This window comes from Botrytis deweyae (genome assembly GCF_014898535.1).
Source record: "Botrytis deweyae strain B1 chromosome Unknown BDEW_037, whole genome shotgun sequence".
Lineage (NCBI taxonomy): Eukaryota > Fungi > Ascomycota > Leotiomycetes > Helotiales > Sclerotiniaceae > Botrytis > Botrytis deweyae.
This window is the reverse complement of record NW_024066244.1, coordinates 24,416-42,509: the sequence shown is the minus strand read 5'-3', so window position 1 is coordinate 42,509 and position 18,094 is coordinate 24,416. Positions and strand designations below refer to the sequence as shown.

The 18,094-nt window shown below is 42.1% G+C and overlaps 7 protein-coding genes across 7 annotated transcripts; 4 read left to right on the top strand and 3 right to left on the bottom strand.

The window, feature by feature from the left end:
• Positions 1 to 3,062: 3,062 nt before the first annotated feature.
• EAE98_010489 (uncharacterized protein) lies at positions 3,063 to 5,415 on the top strand. Its single transcript, XM_038958110.1, has 3 exons — positions 3,063 to 3,577; positions 3,661 to 3,917; positions 4,010 to 5,415. Exons 1-3 carry the CDS (start codon positions 3,215 to 3,217, stop codon positions 5,166 to 5,168), a joined length of 1,779 nt encoding a protein of 592 aa, XP_038805470.1. The 5' UTR covers positions 3,063 to 3,214; the 3' UTR covers positions 5,169 to 5,415.
• A 3,238-nt stretch (positions 5,416 to 8,653) lies between these two features.
• EAE98_010488 (uncharacterized protein) lies at positions 8,654 to 10,031 on the top strand. The gene is made up of 2 exons (XM_038958109.1): positions 8,654 to 9,363; positions 9,454 to 10,031. Exons 1-2 carry the CDS (start codon positions 9,081 to 9,083, stop codon positions 9,810 to 9,812), a joined length of 642 nt encoding a protein of 213 aa, XP_038805469.1. The 5' UTR covers positions 8,654 to 9,080; the 3' UTR covers positions 9,813 to 10,031.
• Positions 10,032 to 10,049: 18 nt separating this feature from the next.
• EAE98_010487 (uncharacterized protein) lies at positions 10,050 to 10,550 on the bottom strand (the record flags this gene model as incomplete). Its single annotated transcript, XM_038958108.1, has 1 exon — positions 10,050 to 10,550. One exon carries the CDS (start codon positions 10,548 to 10,550, stop codon positions 10,050 to 10,052), a length of 501 nt encoding a protein of 166 aa, XP_038805468.1.
• A 759-nt stretch (positions 10,551 to 11,309) lies between these two features.
• Positions 11,310 to 12,396, top strand: EAE98_010486 (uncharacterized protein; the record flags this gene model as incomplete). Its single annotated transcript, XM_038958107.1, has 2 exons — positions 11,310 to 11,690; positions 11,755 to 12,396. 2 exons carry the CDS (start codon positions 11,310 to 11,312, stop codon positions 12,394 to 12,396), a joined length of 1,023 nt encoding a protein of 340 aa, XP_038805467.1.
• Positions 12,397 to 12,983: 587 nt separating this feature from the next.
• On the bottom strand, positions 12,984 to 13,916 carry EAE98_010485 (uncharacterized protein; the record flags this gene model as incomplete). The annotated part of the gene is made up of 1 exon (XM_038958106.1): positions 12,984 to 13,916. The coding sequence occupies one exon, from the start codon at positions 13,914 to 13,916 to the stop codon at positions 12,984 to 12,986; it is 933 nt and encodes a 310-aa protein (XP_038805466.1).
• Positions 13,917 to 14,521: 605 nt separating this feature from the next.
• EAE98_010484 (uncharacterized protein) lies at positions 14,522 to 15,274 on the bottom strand (the record flags this gene model as incomplete). Its single annotated transcript, XM_038958105.1, has 1 exon — positions 14,522 to 15,274. The coding sequence occupies one exon, from the start codon at positions 15,272 to 15,274 to the stop codon at positions 14,522 to 14,524; it is 753 nt and encodes a 250-aa protein (XP_038805465.1).
• Positions 15,275 to 16,180: 906 nt separating this feature from the next.
• EAE98_010483 (uncharacterized protein) lies at positions 16,181 to 17,773 on the top strand (the record flags this gene model as incomplete). The annotated part of the gene is made up of 1 exon (XM_038958104.1): positions 16,181 to 17,773. The coding sequence occupies one exon, from the start codon at positions 16,181 to 16,183 to the stop codon at positions 17,771 to 17,773; it is 1,593 nt and encodes a 530-aa protein (XP_038805464.1).
• Between the last annotated feature and the right edge of the window lie 321 nt (positions 17,774 to 18,094).

Below are 18,094 nucleotides of genomic sequence, written 5' to 3'. Positions count from 1 at the left end.
ATCATCTTTGAGGGGAGACGGTATATAAGTTAGACTACTCATACCCGAGGTGTTAGACACGTACCTTTTTTCGTGTAATTCACCATACAGTAAAATGGGTAGATTATACATGTATGTTGATATCCTCATCTTCTGTCTTGGTCTTGCTTACCTAGATCAAAATATCTACCATTTGTACCTACCCTCGCTACCCTACTTATTAGTAGAGAATAAGATTACTAGTCACGTTCGACTTCTCCAAGTCTTTTAGATCCTTGACATCGACAAAGACCTGGTAGTCCTAGAAGAAGAAAAATTGACTGGCAAAGACAATTAGATTGAATTCCATGAGTTCTAGAATACCTTCTCCATATGCAGCTCGGCGGCGTAAGGATATAGATTTCACGTTTTGGTGGTACGTTACACCATATAAAGACATTGTAGAAATGCTTTGAGAATACCCTGAGAATACTTTAAACGAAGGATTTATCCATACATTTTGCCTGATTACCTAGTAGATTTTCATACGAGTTTCAAATTAATTTTCTTCATCACTCTATGGAGTTGTATTGACATCTCCGTACGAATGGATTTGTTTGGTGGATATTGACACACATGCGCAGTCGAAATCTCAAATAATGGAACGGTTTTGTGGATGATAAATTTATGTGGTTAGTACACTCTGAAAGGGCCCTTCTCGTTACTCAACTGACAATGAACTTTGGAAAGTTTGGAGGTTGAATTGTCTTTATCTGTGCAAAACATCATCAACCGTACCCCATTTAACGGAAAAATATATTTAGAGTTTTGCCTCTTCACCTATTCAATTAAATGCAAACATCGACAGTACGTTTTCCTTCGGCGCGGACCGAATATTTCAAATCTCTCTCCTTTCATCTCGAGATTTATGTCATCTGAGCGGTGGAAGGATCATTTCCTGCTTGTTCATAAACTACTTCCACCTTGGCCTACAGTCTTATCGATATTTCGAGGAACATCCACATCCATGTGAAAGAGGAGTTCAGGTCCAGACGTTTCTCCTAAGAGCTTCTTTATCTGGATGATGGTGCAGATAAGACGAGAGGAGTTGTTGAGAATATCGTTCTCTGTATATCCTTTGGATCGAGAGACACTTATCGATGCTCCGAAATTGGTTCCTGGGAAAAGAAAAGGGAAGACGAAAATGGGCGAATGTGTAAAGTCTACATCTCACAAGTGTGAGTGAGTTCTTCCAGTGCCTTTTGATGAGAGGAATCGAGCTAGAATACCACTTTTGTTGTTGTCAATGTCACTCCCTAAGTCTGGTTTGACGAAGATACATTCCAATACCAACGTCAATGTGGGATTCAGGACAGAACTAGATTTCCCATAATTGATTAATCAACTCGTTTCCCTCCCGCAAAGATGGCAAGAGAGCTACCCCAGAATATCACAAGTCGAGGGGTAAAAGCTGACTTCGTTAAACATGGAAAAAAGGTTGGTCAACAATCATGTAGCTACCAATAAATCTTTCAAACATCGGTAACTCGTTTACCTGGTCTATCGATTTATATATATCCGTGGTTAATGACGATGATGTCGTATCTCACCTCCTTCACGTGCGTCGGTTCCAAGGTGAAAAGTTTCTCCTCACTCCACAATCACCCCCACCTCGAGAAAAATAATCCCCCACGTTTGAAAAGTCATTGGGTTAAACCGGAGTATACCCGATCGACACCGGAATCTTTGCGCACGAGCACCTGATTCCAATCCAATTCAATTCAAGCTGGATGGATCTCAATCGAGATAGGGAGATAGGATGGAATCATGGAATTGCTTACATATGTGTCTCCGATGCGATCCGGCCATTCCGGATTCCGTTCAAAACTTCATGAGGTCTGATGTCTACCCAGGTGGGTAGTAGGTACGAAGTAAACGACGTTACCCAGTAGTTCCCAGATGGCGAAACTCATTAGAAGGGATTTTTTTGATTGTAGTAGTCTACTGTTTTATTGTCTTTTTTTTTTTCATTCACCGTTGGGCTAGTATCTCAATTATATGGTTAACGTGTTTCGAAAATTCTAGAAACTCAATTGTTCACATCGTTTGGATTTTTTTTTTCTTTTTCCAATCTCCTTTCTCGATTAATCTGATGATGTCGCCAAAGTTTAATTAATTCTTTGGCCATCGCCCTATCGAACGTCATCTTCCTATATAGTCGAACGCCACACCCGCAACGCCTCCTAGAATTACTTGCCCAGGTGGTATCCACTCGAGCCACTCCTCCAAATCCCCCAAATCTCCAACTGTAACCCGATTTCTGCACTCCAATTTCTCCAACCATGGAGTCCCCGATACCCCGTATGAAAAAGTAAAGACTATCTCAATTACTTCCTGTGGATGATCAATCAAATTACTTGACTTGGACACGTCAACAGGAGGGACTCAACTACTCACCACTACCCAGAAGTTGAGATAATGTCACCGAGAAAAGGACCGTCCAAATCTCCAAATCTCCATATCTCCATATACTCAGCCATTGTGGGTGTTGACTTGATTCTCAAACCAAAACACGCGACAAATGATTGGAGTTTCGATTAAGATATATGGATCTTTCAGGGGATTTTCCTTAAGGAATTGCACCCGCTCCATGGTAAATATCCGGGCCGCTCGTAAAAAAAAGGGTCAAACCATCATGAACGACGTCATTTCTTGGCCATTTATCCATTTCACTAAGAGTTTAAAAAATCAACCAGAATTTTTTCGAATAATGGACCACCTTCTATGGATCCTTGGGGACTCCAGAAACTCCATATGGAGGTTAGTTTTAAAGACACTCCAACTATTCCACTTTATCATTCCCTGTCGTGAATTCCTTGTGACCTCTCGGACCTGGGATTGTCACAAACTGTTAGTGAGATATCACCGCCGGAGGTGAAGAGTCAGGAAGACTCGGCTTACCCCCGTCTCAAAACTCTGTCAATTGGGTAACTTTTTTCATTTCGAATCTAGTATCATTATTTGACACGAGAAATAACAAGGCCGAGCAGCGAGCGAATGCCCATTCAGTTCTAGTCTCATGGCTAGACTAGACGTCACATTAAGATATATTTACAACCTCCCCTCCTCTTCATCCGTTTTTCGTTTCACAAGTTTTACCTTCATCAGTTTTTTCCTATATATTTTTTAACTTTTGAATACACTTTAATTTCTAGCAAAGTCGATCTCACACTGTGTTCGTCAATCATCAGTGATCATGGCTCGCTTTGGTCGCAATCGCAATGGCGGTGTCGACAACAGCCATCCATCAACCGTCGTCAATTCAGGAAATAACTCGATGGAAGCGACAACTGGAGCCAGGGCTTTCAATGCCAATTCCGAAAAGGGTGTTCACCAATACGAAAATCTCCATGTTCCTTCCATCACTTTGCGCACTATATTCATGACCATCTTGGTTGCAATGGGTGGATTTATCTTTGGTTACGACACTGGACAAATTTCTGGATTCTTGGAGATGGATGTTTTCCTTGAAAGATTTGGTCAAAGAACTACGAACTTAGCAAAATACCCTACTGGATACTATTTCACAAATGTGCGATCTGGATTGATTGTTGGCTTGGTATGTTGTCACTCCGTTCTTTTATCTGAGCCCATCCCCCCTCCTCACTTTCTCACTCCAAGAATGGTACTAATAACCTCTAGTTATCCATCGGTACCTTGATCGGATGTTTGATTGCTGGACCTCTCGCCAATAGATTCGGACGCAGAACATGTATCCCACCTTGGAGTATGGTATTTTGTGTTGGTGTTGTTGCACAAATGGCTGTTGGTCCTGGTGATTGGGTAGGAATTGCAATGGGAAGATGGTGCGCTGGTTTGGGAGTTGGCGGATTATCGGTTCTTGTTCCAATGTACATGGCTGAGACTTCCCCTGTCCCTGTAAGAGGAGCCGTCATTTCGTGAGTATTCCTCTTTGATTATATCCCATCTTGAAAAATCGATCTCGTATCAAAGCACTAAGGGGCGCGTTGGCTAATCAATTGAATCGCAGATGTTATCAACTCTTTATTACTATCGGAATCTTCACCGCTGATTGTATCAATTATGGAACCGAAGCATTTAGCAGCACAGCATCCTACAGAATTCCTATGGGCGTTGGATTTATCTGGGCAATTATCCTTGGTGTTGGAATCCTCTTCCTTCCAGAGACTCCCAGATACGATTTCAATCATAACAATGGCACAAGGGCTCGAACCACCATGGCTGGCTTCTATGGCGTCGACGAAAGTCACCCCATGATTGAGACCGAGGTAGCCGAAATCGAGAAGGTTCGCATGGCATCCAGCGGTAACCACCCATGGTGGGAAGCCATAACCGGCCCAAGAATGCTTTACAGAGTTTCTCTCGCAATGGGATTACAAATGTTGCAACAACTTACCGGTGCGAATTACTTTTTCTATTATGGTACCACTATCTTTGCTGGCGTTGGTATCAAAAACTCCTACGTCACTGCTATGATTCTCGGTGGTGTAAACGTTGGAGCTACTTTCTTCGGTGTCTATATGGCTCGTCACTTCCGTCGTCGCGAATCCTTATATATCGCTGCTCTATGGCAAACTATGTGTTTCCTCATCTTTGCATCTGTCGGACAATTTTTGTTCAAGGATGCTCCAGAAGGAAGTGCCACAGCTAAAACTGCTGGAAGTGTCATGATTGTCTTTGCTTGTCTCTTCATCGTTGGTTTTGCCAGTACATGGGGACCTCTTGTTTGGGCATGTATTGGTGAAATGTTTCCATACCGATATAGAGCTGTCGCAATGGCTTTCGCTACTTCGGCGAACTGGTTCTGGAACTTTATGCTTGCATTCTTCACCCCATTCATCACAAACGATATTCAATATGCATACGGATACGTCTTCGCTGGATGTAATCTTGCAGCTTTCTTTGTCGTTTTCTTCTTCCTAGTTGAATCAAGCGGAAGAACTTTAGAAGAAGTTGATGCCATGTATTTGTTGGATGTTAAGCCTATTGGAAGTCATGCATACGTCTTTGATGCTGCTACGATGGCAACTTTGGGTACGGATATTAATACCGATGCCATGAATCTGGAGACCAGAAATGGTAAGCTTCAAAAAGTTAATGAAGCTGGCCAAGGTGGAGTCTTGCATGATGAGGGACTTCCGGCGGGAAATCAGTCCCCCAAATATTAAATTCGGGTGATGGAGGGAAACCTCGAAAATATGAGCATTTTACTGTTGGGTAGTGTTCGGATGAGTATGATGAGATGATATTCTTATTTTGTATATTATCCCCTTTATATGGCTTGATGGTTAATGTTTTTTGCAATGCATAGCGTGGGTTGGATTGGGTAGAGTTTTTACATTTGTATATATAACATCACGTCGTTAATTGATTAATGAATAAAGACATCTTACGTTCAACAATTATTCCAAAGACTTTTCCTCACATTTCACAAAATCTAGCATGTGATTGCCGTGCGTCCGAAGTAATTTTGGACCCGAGTTTGAGAGAAAGGGGGCTCGGAAGTGTAAGTTTAATTTGGGATAGCATTGATTTCTCCCATTAAGGTCGGCTTTCTTTCCCCCTCATTACAATTTACCACGCATCACCTCGCACCTCGCACCTCATGACTTACATTACCACTCGACGTCTCGGTACATTCGGGCAACATTTATGGCAACAATTCTTTGCCAGGCATCGAACAGGAATTTTTATGCTTTGATTGACGACCCCATCTCCATCTATTCTTGCCCCCCACCATTTTCCCTCAAGCGTACAGGAAATCCACGACGAAAATATAAATCTGGGAGCTGACAGAAAGGAGATACAAACACTCGACAAGCAGTTAATACATATACCAAAGGAAAACATTTAGCCAAAGAAGCAACAATTTAATTCAGCAATTTTGAAATGATTTCATTCGACATTCACCTTAATTTCTGCCCCTTTTAATAAGCGCCAGCCGACACCTGGTTCTAAATTACCTTTCACCAATATGGTGGAACGATTTTATGTCTCTTTTTACAACCTCTGGTCAAATTCGTGCCATTCAACAATGTGTGTGGACTTTCCGAGACCGACTCAAAAGTTTGTAGGAGGAACATGAATATTACAAGAATTTTTTTCCTAATATGTGCGAAAGCGGGAAATTCTCCTTTATACACCCATATAATTCAATCTCATTCATCAACAAGAATGGCGCAAGTGAAGAGCGCCTTTAAGGGTGAGCACCTTGGCGCACCTTAAGTCTAATATTAAACTTCCCTCCAAAAGAAGGATCTCCCTGTTGTCGCGTTTGGGACGATCTGTTGTTTTACCAATTTTGCCTTGAGAGATTTATTACTTCCGAGTGTCTCGGACATCGAAGAAATTTGGACAGAGCGGGAATTGGAGGGATTTGTTGTTGACATGAGACTTGAGGTAAAAAGAGAGAGAGAGAAAGCGAACATTCCTAGTTTTTTATATTTCCTGCTGTGCTTGTAATACAAAATCTTGCCTCGATATCTATGCCCATAATTAAAATTCTTGGCCACCCAGTCTTCGTGCTTATTCCAAGTAAGCCTTGTCTTGGTAGATAGATAGAAACTTTGGTATATCATGACTTCATGAATGAGAGAATGCTTCATCAAGATTTACCACGGAGGGAAAAAAGGAGGTTCCAATTATACATAAAGTATCATACCCTACGATTGATAGGATTGAAATGTTGGGCATTGATTGTGTTAAGTTTTGAAGATTTACAAAAGTAATTCCTTGAAAAGATCGTCGACATCGTGCGTCGAGAGAAATTACCATCAGTACCAAAATTCTATTCGTATTTGTTGATCTTAATTTTCAGGAGTAACAAACCAAGAATCATCGTCTTCTTGATCAACCATGACTCTGAATATGGGAATATTTTGAGCATACCCAATTGACAAAAGAGTGGTAAAAATCAATGTTAATTAAACAATAAGGGGGGGGGGGGGGAAGAGGGAGGAGAGGTAGAGGATAAATAGAAAGCACCCCATCCTGATAAAATTGCTTATTCGGGACCGTCGGGCTCTAAGGTCTCAACTTCGGACCCGGGATGAGGCAAAGTATCGTGGTAGAGAAGAATAATTGATTCTCTTCTTTGATCTTATCAATCAACGGAAATCATACGATCTATTCCAATCCTTTTAGTCACATTTGTTGAACAACTTCTTGGATTTTAGCCACAACCAAGAAATTATTCCTTTGCCAACAACCAAGTTGCCACGAGCGTGCCGAGTTTGCCTTTTTTCCTGTCCCCCCGCAGCATAACACAATATAGGTAACACAGCAGTGACAATGGGTTTGCCGTAGAACCGAACCTTCTTCTTATCTTCATTCAACGTTTGGACTCTCGAGCGCAGCGAGGTCTGGGGGTTTGGGGGCTTGCCCCCATCTGAGAAAAAGATTAAAGTATAATTATATTTGTTATAAGAACACCGGTAACATAAAACGCAAACCTTTTTGGTTGGCCAGTTCGTTCGTTCGTACGTACGTGTAAGGCAACCGTAATCAGTAAGAATCATATCATAAGCCCCCCTCTCCGATCAAAAGATCGAGTATTCAACACGTAACAGCCAACGAACCAAGCATATTCAAGCCACTCTCTTGCAGCTGAAGTTTTTCGTTTCTCCGTACGAAGTACTCCATCGAGTCCATATACCTTGTGGGTTTGTCTTCTCTTTCTTGATTCAACCAATCCCATGCGCAAAATCAAATTGATCTGTCACTAGCCACTCTGAAACCCAGATGTAAATGCATCCTTATGCTATCAATGCCACTCTTATCCCGGAGTAGACGTTTATGGGTTTGCCGTGCTCCCGAAATCTCCATACAGCCGTAGCGATATGGGGCAAGATGTTCGAAGCATAAAATAGATTAGAACAAGCATGGAAGCATGGCATGGTATGGTAATGAGATTGGGTTTCACTGAAATCTACTTCAGTATGAAAATCAATTTATCGAGGGAGGAGATTTACCCTAATCTGATCTTCAATAGCCTGGAAGGTAATTAACAATATTTAAAATTAAATCATTCAAGAAATAGAATCTTGTCCCCGTGAAATGCTCCCCTTTTTATATTCTATATGATTGGCTTTGAAGCGAACAAATCTTGAAGGAAGCGCATACCTCTACATGCCCAGTATCTATCAGCTACCGACGTAACACATCCTACGAGTCTACGTATAAGATGTACAGTTAACATGTAAGGTAGTCAATTGCACCCTAGCCCTAAAGTTGCATACGATGTGGTACCATCGAAAACCCCTCCCCAATGAACTTCAACCGTCAATCCTCGTGATGACAACTTTTACGTCATGCAGACCTTTCCCATCAGCCCAACCATTCAAACCTTCGAAAATCTACCTGGGTCGTGAGTCTTCTCAGAAAAGGCTTAGAAGTTAGAACACACTTAGAACCAATAACCTTGTTAAGTCCCTGCCCTTTCTCGAGCCCTTAAAAAGCTTACTTTGTATGCCCAGGTATTCAACATCTTGGAACATGACCCCCTGTTTAAATGTTTCTCCATTTTTTAATGCACTTCTGAATCACTGCGCCCATCAAGACAACTCTCAGAGACATTCATAATAATACCTGGTAGGTACTCATAGAATCATTCATATTTGTTACTGTATGGAAACGGAAAGTAGAACTAAATTGAGCTTATTTGTAAGTGAATGATTTAATACCTGTAATTGTTATTTCGTTTGTGTTTGGGGGTTCGGATTGAATTCCCTTTCATACAATCAATCAATCAATCAGTCAATCAAGCCAACAGTCAAGAGAATCCATCTGTGAGCCAGAGCCAATAAGTGAAAACTCTCGAGTATTCCAGAATACGGTGTGGTAGAACAGGATTCATAGTTGAGCCATTGCATATTTAGGTTTCTGCATACTGCAAGCCTACACCAAACAGGAAGGAATAGAGTCAGCAACCCGTTGAACCTCACGAAAACCATTTTACATATTACTTCTCTCAATTGTCTCACTCACATTGAAGATCCTTTTATTACCTCGACCATACCTGTCTATCTCTTTACTGCACTTCCACTCTTGTTCTCCTCAAAAGAGAATACAAATCAATCAAAATGACGGGTTCATTCTGGCACAATGTCCTAACATTTCGAAGACCATCCTCATCAACTTCCTCAACTTCCACAACATCCGACTCAATAGATTCCTCCTCTAGTAGCACCCTAAATTTAAGTGTTCGCTCCAGTCATAGACTATCCCGAAAGCGACGAGAAGCATTTGGTGATTTCGATTATACCTTCGATAATGAGAGCATGAATGCGAATATGCAAGAACCTTTAGGGATGGAGAGAAATTCTCTGGGCAAGGACACAGGATTTCCGGAGCCTTTGAGCCATGGTATGTTATTGTTCTTTTTTTTCCTTCTCGATCTTATTGAGAGGGGTCATGTATGCCGAGAATCAAGGAAACAAGCTGACAATAAAATAGATCGTAATACAACACTCCCACACCCCGAAGCAGATACTTCACCCTTTGCAACCCTCGAATCCACAGAAGTTGACATTTATCGTTCCCACTCACGACTCTCCATTAGGAGACTTCATAGCAGACATAAAGGATCACATCTAAGCGTACCTTTATACGAGAGCAACGAATATACAAACGGTAATCATGTCCACGGTGATATGAAGACGATAGAAAAGGATGTCGAGAAACAAAACGATCTGGTCGACCCACCCAAAACAGTAGAAGAATTTGTGGAAATGGAGGATCGAGATGATCAAGGGTATAGACCGGGAGACAGAAGGAAGGGCGTACTCAGAAAGTTGAACTTACACAAAGTTTAGAGGAGTTTGGTAAAAAGGAATCAAGAGTTGAGAATTTGGAAGGAGAAAATTTGATGGACGCAGAACGCAACACAAAACTGGATGGGATGGGATTGATCAAGCAAGCGAGGAGTTAAATGGATTTGGAGTTCGGATATTTGAAAGGTTGATATTAGTATCCCTTTGTAATTATTTCTTTTCCTCAACAGAATCATGAAATAACTTCATTCATGGAAACAAACAGCATAAGACCCCAAACTAGCTTCCCCGATAAGTTGTATAACTGTATGGTCCCAAAAGTAGCGGAACGTGGAAATGTTCTCCTTCCTTAACTACGAAGTTGAGTTCAACGCAAGGGAAGAAAGTGTTTTCGTAACCATAATATGCGCCGGTCTCGAATCGAAGTTTCCACATGCTAGAACCCATTGGCAGATTCTGATTCTTTATTTTCCCCCCTTCAACAATCAACTCTCCGACTTTCTTGGATGTGACATTCTCTTGTTCGTTACTCCAATTAGCGATTCGACCGTCGGCATTTGTTATCGCACGAAAGATGGTAGACTCTTCGGAAAGGCAGATCAAAGAGACGTTAATTCCCGAAGCAGGTCGACCAGTAGTAGTGTCGAGAGCATGGCATGTAATTGGATCCCTTTCTGCCATTTTTGCTATGTGCAAAGTTGATGTTGATTGAGGGGTAATTTGTGAGGATATGGCTTGTAGACGTTCGTTGAAATGTTCAGAGGTGGGGTTGCGGGGCATCGACTGTAAATGGTGTGAATGAGTGAGAACGGTAGATGGAGGGTGACACGAATCTCTACTTGAGTTTGAAGGATCTTAAATAAGGGAAATGCGCCGAGTGTTGTTGAAGAATGAAGCAATAACAATTCAACGATGATTATTTTATGTTGATACAATTGATTGTAGAGAAAGAAACGCCTACCCAGTAGTGAATAAAGCTTGCCTCGCAAATCGGAGATGGCCGCTTCAGCCTTGTGTTGACGCTGGATGGGGAGGGGGGGGGGGAAGGGGGTAGAGACTAGTTATGAGCCTTGTACTTCAATTGTACTTTGGACTTTGGGACTCTTCGTCAGAAACAACACATGAATTGAAGGGAATGCGATGACATTGTTTGATCATTTGAAACTCGAGTACATTGGAATGTGAACGCACCTTGGAAAGGTGTTGACCCAATGATAAGCCTGGTACAGAGCTTCCTAGGCTAGCGAATCACATCACTTAGCGCACTGTATGTACATTTGACAACTTGCAAGAAGAAGACGTCAGAAGGCAAAAGATAATTCTAGAATTCACCAAGAACTTGGACTTTACAAGGAACTTGGGAAACGACATCGACCATCATTCAAACTTGACTTCGATTACTCAAAATCACCTTTCTCTCCTGTTCCCATTAGTCCTTCGCCATTTTTGATTTAATCTTACCTTATCATCAAATAAATTAAGGGTCTTTACCCCCGTTCATCCAATTCCCCCTCCTGCCACAATCCCTCCATAATCAAGATGTCCACCGCAGTTGTCAACACTGACGACGATCAACTCGAGCCTACTCTCCAATCAATCCTTGATCAAAAGTCTCTACGCTGGATCTTTGTTGGTGGAAAAGGAGGAGTTGGAAAAACTACAACATCATGTTCCCTAGCCATTCAACTCGCCAAAGTCCGTCGTTCAGTTCTCCTCATTTCAACAGATCCAGCACATAATTTGAGTGATGCCTTTTCGCAAAAATTTGGAAAGGAGGCTAGGCTTATTAATGGATTTGAGAACTTGAGTGCTATGGAAATTGATCCAAATGGTAGCATCCAGGAACTCATGGGACAGGCTGAGGAGGGCGAGGGACCAGCTGCGGGCATGGGTGGAATGATGCAAGATTTGGCTTTTGCTGTCGGTTCTCCTTGCCCCTACAAAATTATTACTTGGAGTGTTCATTTACTAATTCCTTTGATAGATTCCCGGTATTGATGAAGCTATGTCGTTCGCAGAAGTCCTCAAACAAGTTAAATCTCTCTCCTACGAAACCATCATTTTCGACACCGCTCCAACAGGTCATACCCTCCGCTTCCTTCAATTCCCTACCGTTCTCGAAAAAGCCCTTGCGAAAGTCTCCCAATTATCCACACAATTTGGACCTATGTTGAATGGTTTACTTGGAGCCAATGGTTCTCTACCAAATGGACAAAACCTCAGCGAAATGATGGAGAAATTAGAGGGTCTCCGCGAAACTATTTCTGAAGTAAATGGACAATTCAAAGATGAAAATCTTACTACCTTTGTTTGTGTCTGCATTCCCGAATTCCTCTCTCTTTACGAAACGGAGCGTATGATTCAAGAACTGGGCTCCTATCACATCGACACACATTGTATAGTGGTCAATCAATTACTGTTCCCTAAGAAGGGAAGTGATTGTGATCAATGTAATGCAAGAAGGAAGATGCAGAAGAAGTATTTGGAACAAATTGAGGAGTTGTATGATGAGTTTAATGTGGTCAAGATGCCATTATTAGTTGAGGAAGTCAGAGGAAAAGAAAGATTGGAGAAGTTTAGTGAGATGCTCATTACTCCATATGTTCCACCTGCTGGAGGATTGTAGATTTTCTAGAGAAAGATATATAAAGAATTGAGAATTGATACCCATATTTCATGCCAACTTGTCCGACACTTTTCCAGCCAGTTACACACATTTGTCAGACATACCTCCACTTGCTTTCATTCATGTGCCCAGTGGGAAACCAACCATACTAATGATTTGTCGCTTGCTAGTTATCTTGACCACACTTTTATGAAGATCACTCCTGATGTCTGTTTAATATGTCCTCAATTTATGTTCCAACTAGCCTCCGGATCATCGCATCATCGCATCGTCAAGATTCATCGACTTAATTCTTTCCGCTTTGTAACCTCTGTTTCTCCAATGCTACAGTGTACTCCTAAAAGGAAACTCACAACTCCGAGGACTGGAAGACAGCTAGCACTTTTGGATCTCATCACAAGCCAGCCCTTTTCATTAAAAGACCACCCCTCATCCCCCCAACGCCAATTGCCAAATGATCTTTATTCTGACCCATCAGAATTTTATACCTCCGTCGACGCTTCATGTCCATACCACGGTTTACGAGCCGAGGGTATTGTAGAATCAAACCTTACAGTTATTTATCCCTCTATTCATTAGCGTATCCATCACTCACTGGTCGCTGAATAGATTCCAAGAAGTTCGACCGGTTTTAATTCAAACACCCTCTTGAGTCTCTCCTTATCCTTATAACACAACTTCCCATTTGCCCATAATTCTCCTCCAAAAGTGTCACTAAAATCCTCCATCACCTCTTCCATTTCCTTCACACCAGCCCCATGAGGTGATTTCTTCAACCACTCGTTTTGGTCCCAATACACCCAGTCATCCCAAGCTGTATTTACACAGACCGCCCTCTTTATCCCGTCCCCTAGATATATATCATTGCCCGGTGTCCCCGCTTTACGAAGAAGCTTCATCCATCGAGAATATAACCCCCAACGTTTATCCGCATTTGGATTCATACCAGCGAAAAGTTCCTCACTTTTCCACCGCATGTCCATAGCTTCTGAGACCCTTTGCATCCATTTTACATCCATCTTAATTTCCTCGGTTCTCATGGGGTTGATTTGAACTTTCTTTAAACCACTCCATTTCCCTCCCTCGGTTCTTTCATCACGAAGACCATAGTTCCCTCCAATACTCAAAAATAACATTTCAGCCCATTTCAAGTCATCGGAGTCAGTCAAGTCAAGATTTACTTGTAGTGACTGAATATGTATAAAAGTATCGTCGCCCAAATCTCCCATGCGAAAAAGTAAATCCGCGGGCCAGATTCCAAGGCTATTGACCTTCCATAGGGAGACGATGGCTTCATTGTATAATTGCGAACAAGTACTTAAGAGACCGAGAGCGGGAAGTGAAGAGTTAGAAAGACAAATGTCGTTTTGAGGATCATAAGGGAGTATTTTATAGGTATTGTTTAAAGTGCAACGGTAAGTGACACAATTGAATGGAGTTTGAAAGGCATATTCGTATATTTCGTCTCGAATTTCTCGTGGGATATCTATCAAGATGTTGAGATGTGGTTTGAGACGCATTTTGAGCCTAGGACTTGGAAACTAGAAACTGGCAACTGGAGAACTGGGAATTGCGGAGAAGACAGAGGAGATTGCGGGGGGTCGGAGATCAAGGCTGAGGAGCTACGAGCTTCAAAGTTTAGATGAAAGTGGTGTTGTACAGTCACATATAGTGTGAGATCTGCACGTTGGATAAAGAAAAAAGTCATGCGCTACACATAGAAGTTGCAGGTGAAGAAAACGGTATTGTCAGTATCACAGCCTCTTTGTACATCACTAATTGCGCGGCTCAAAAAGTTGTGACCAGCAACGGTAACCCACATTTCGGATATTCTCCGATGATTTTCACAAGGGTCGAGTAAGTGAGTGAACGAGTGAATAAATTGATCATCATCATTTGAGACCCCAGTATTACGATCGTCGGATGATACACAACATTTAGTTCCAGCGATTGAATAAAATTCCGAGTTTTGAGAGTTACGGAGTAGTCTGATAAGCCAAGTCCAGGCTAGCTTTGAGTATTCTAGAAACTATGAACCTATAAATAATACCTAATGGGTTCAGATTCACCCCCCCTCCAAAGAATATAAATCATGCAAACGTCTTCAACCCCGTTGAACAATTTCCTACCTGTGCCTGGGAATAATTTTGAGTTCTCCATCTCTTGAATCAAGCTTCAAACCCTTCACAATTTGTTTTCCATCTTTCAAACATAAGACCCCGTCAACATATAATTGCCCGCCAAATTTGTCATGAATCCTGTCTAAAAGCTTGCTTGTATCAGTCGTGTCAATTAGCATTTCTGCCAACCATTTCCTCTTGGCCCAAGGAGACAGTCGAGGCCAGCTAGTGTTTATCATCCAAGTCCGACATCCTTTGTCTGTCGAAGCATTTCCAGGATACTCTTGATATAACCTTCCATCGACTATTTCACCATTTTCCCTTAGGTCGAGAATATCCTCAAATTCTTCTACTGTTTGTGGTCGTTCTTTGCTCGCTTTGATTGTAATACCATGCAGTTTTTGTCGAGATCCTGCCACTGCTGCTAGACCACGCTCAACCCATTCTAATTCGTCCCAATCCAATACCTCCAATTGTATGAACATATGCCATCGCGTTGCTTCGCCAAGCATTGAAATCCTCTTTTCGAGCTTGGATTTCAAGACAGGAAGCTCCCGCAGTTTCAGTCCTTTATGCTCCCAAATTATTTCCTTGCATTCTCTGTGTACTTGTTTACACGTTCGAAGTATGGAAAAGGACTGCGCAACTTCCATAGACCATGGCGAAAGAGTAATGATACCTTTCGGATCTGCGAGGATAAAGGTGTAAATTAAGTCGCGGATCTCTCGTGGGAAAGTTTGGAGGAAAGGGAGAGTCATGTCTTTATATGCCAAGAGCTGCTTGTATGCTGTCAGTATACGACAGAGGTTTAATTGCAGTATGTCTTGTCTGATGGAGGATTTTCTGCACCTTCAATAGTTGCTTCCTAAAATATTCTCAAATAACGCGCCTTGCTCGGACCTAACAATGTTTCTTCAAACTTTCCAGAAGTAGACTTCAAACGAAGTCGCGGGGCTTCTCGAAGTCGAAACTGCGATTAAACTTGCACTTTTCTTGAGTTGAAGACGGCAATTTTGACTGCTGCCTTTTTTTCTCGAGAAATTCTGGTTACCTAGTATAGTAGCCTCAGAATACTTTTAAGGCCAAAAAGTATGCTTTGATGATACCTAGGTTGTTCTTCTTGTTGATAATCGACACGACCTCTCAATAGCTTAGCTGGGTACCTCACTACCACTGAAATGAATTGTTGCTGCTGGTGTATAACATCTTGCCGGCTGGCTATCATAAAGGATTCTCTACCTTTGGTGCTTGTGGATTTGTAATGGTGCGTGTATTCGACAAAAATCGGCCTTGTGCGAAAAAATGAGGTCTCGATTAAATTGTGGCAGTAAGCACTATGTTATTAACATCACTGGATATACGAACGAAAGGTCGGGTGGTAGTTGATTGGTTCATATGTATTCCATTTCCATACCGGCCGGTACACTCATGAAAATCACTTAACGCGTTAAAACACGCTTTGACCATTGTACGCGTCGTGAATTCATTCATAACTTTCGTTCCTCCATCAACCAACTTGTTCAAATTTTGTACGAAGTAATTAACACTTGGGCACCTTCAATTTTGCTATCTTACTTTGACTGCATTCACAAACTTTGCTTGTATAATTCTTGCCTTGCCTTGTATATTTTTGGTAATTCTTGCTTTCTATCACAATTGCCATCATGCCTTCTGCGGTCAAGAAAAGGAAGGTCGCGGCGCCTTCTTCGAGAAGTGCAGCAACCACCAAGATTCAACCATTGAGTTCCTTTACTACGATTTCCAAAGCAGTCACAAAGGGTGGAGCGAAGTCAATCATTGAAAAGAATAAACAAGCAGATGTGGCATCAGTGACAGTGACCAAGTTAGATAAACCTTCTACAAATTTAAGAAAGAGAAAGTTGGATGCAGAGGAGGAATCGAATGTTATTGAGATAGCAACGACTACGACTACTACGACTGCCAAAGAAGTTGAGACACTTCCATCAAAATCGGTCCTCCCGTCGAAAGTCCCACAAACACCGCACAAACTTATCAAAACGTCCTCGATCACTACCGATACCCCAACAAAAGGCGCGCGCACTCTGCTCGATCGTCTCCTTCTACAAACCCCTAAAAGACCTGTCCAAAAAAGAACTTCTCTTTCGTTACTACGATCTATTTCTTCGAATTCTGGCACGGAGGTTTCGACACTTCCTCTTAAACATCCACAAACTGGCGCTGAAGGAAAGGAGGAGGAAGCAAGTCAACAAGAGGATTTTAAGGAAACATTGCCTACTGAACTCATCGATATTATCAATCTTCACGCAGCACTTCTCACAACGCTCACCCTTCACTGCGCTCACAATGGATCCAATGCACCCGCAGATTTACGGAATCTCTGTCCGGATGTTGCCAGAGCATGGGGAAAACGGAAGGTCATGCTGGATGATGTCCGCCGGGCTCTTGGCGTCCTGAACTCTTATGTCAAAGTTGACGCAGAAGATCAAAAGCTTTCTACAATCACTCTATCAGATTATGGATCCGGGAAGATATGTGTCGAGATTGAAGATGGGAATGGGGGCGGAAAGGGTAACAACTTGAGGCCGATTGACGAAGAAAGACTAAATGGAATATTCTCGCAAAGATTAATAAGTCAGTGGGAATTGAAAGAGGAGAGTGTCACTATTGAGGACTTCATCAAGCAATTACCATCGGAGCCAATCACACCTTGTTCTTCGCTCTCAAAAATGACGCCCCTCCTCGCCAAGGGTCAACGACGACTGGAAGACATGAAAGCCGGCATTGTTGCTAAAAAAGATCTCAGGAGAATGAAATCTTCCCCCGCTCTTATTCAAGCTGCGACTTCTACAGATACTTCCTCCCCTCCCTCCACCGAAAAGAAACCTACACTTCTCGAGCGTCTCCGCGCAAAACAACTTGAAAAATCTCTCCTTCCTCAAGCGCCTTCTCCTGCGCAAGTAGCCCGCAAATCAGCTTTATCAAGAATGGAGGAAGTTGTCAAGGTCCTCAGTATTTTGAGTACGTCGGGATCAGCTGGTCAACAAAGAATCTCTTTCACCATGCCGACTTTAATTGGTAAATTGAAGGATTCATTCAAGACTCCAATATCGAAAGACGAAGCAATTGCCGTTGTGAAACTTTTAGCGGTCGAGATTGCGCCGGAATGGGTTCAATTGGTTAAGATTGGGAAGATGGAAGCCGTGGTATTTGATAGAGAGAAGAGGGTTTTGGAGGAGAGTGTTAAAGATAGGGTTAAGAAAGCCCAAGCTGCTTGAACCTCAAATTGAGTTGGATTTCGAGAATGAGTTTTGGAAAACGACTCTTTTAAGATTTTGTATATCGTATTTATTGGTTGAAAGAGATACCCTTGTTTTGTATATATTAGGAGCACGACGTACTATGGTTCGTTGGTTGAATTCGGCTCGTTGAAGGATACGGGTCACAGAATACAGGATACAGGACTCAGGAGCAATGGACGGGAAGGAAGGGGGAAGAATAGAATTGTACAAACAGAAACCCCAAAAGGAATGAATAACTACTGAACGACCTTTTATTTACTGACCCGTGTAATATCATCAGCGACAGCGGTTGCCCAT

Bases quoted from the DNA above. Each gene is read 5' to 3' on its own strand.
- EAE98_010488 (XM_038958109.1), top strand. From the start codon at position 9,081: ATGACGGGTTCATTCTGGCACAATGTCCTAACATTTCGAAGACCATCC. The intron at 9,364-9,453 runs GTATGTTATTGT...ACAATAAAATAG, and splicing joins TCCGGAGCCTTTGAGCCATG to ATCGTAATACAACACTCCCA.
- EAE98_010489 (XM_038958110.1), top strand. From the start codon at position 3,215: ATGGCTCGCTTTGGTCGCAATCGCAATGGCGGTGTCGACAACAGCCAT. The intron at 3,578-3,660 runs GTATGTTGTCAC...AATAACCTCTAG, and splicing joins CTGGATTGATTGTTGGCTTG to TTATCCATCGGTACCTTGAT. The intron at 3,918-4,009 runs GTGAGTATTCCT...ATTGAATCGCAG, and splicing joins GTAAGAGGAGCCGTCATTTC to ATGTTATCAACTCTTTATTA.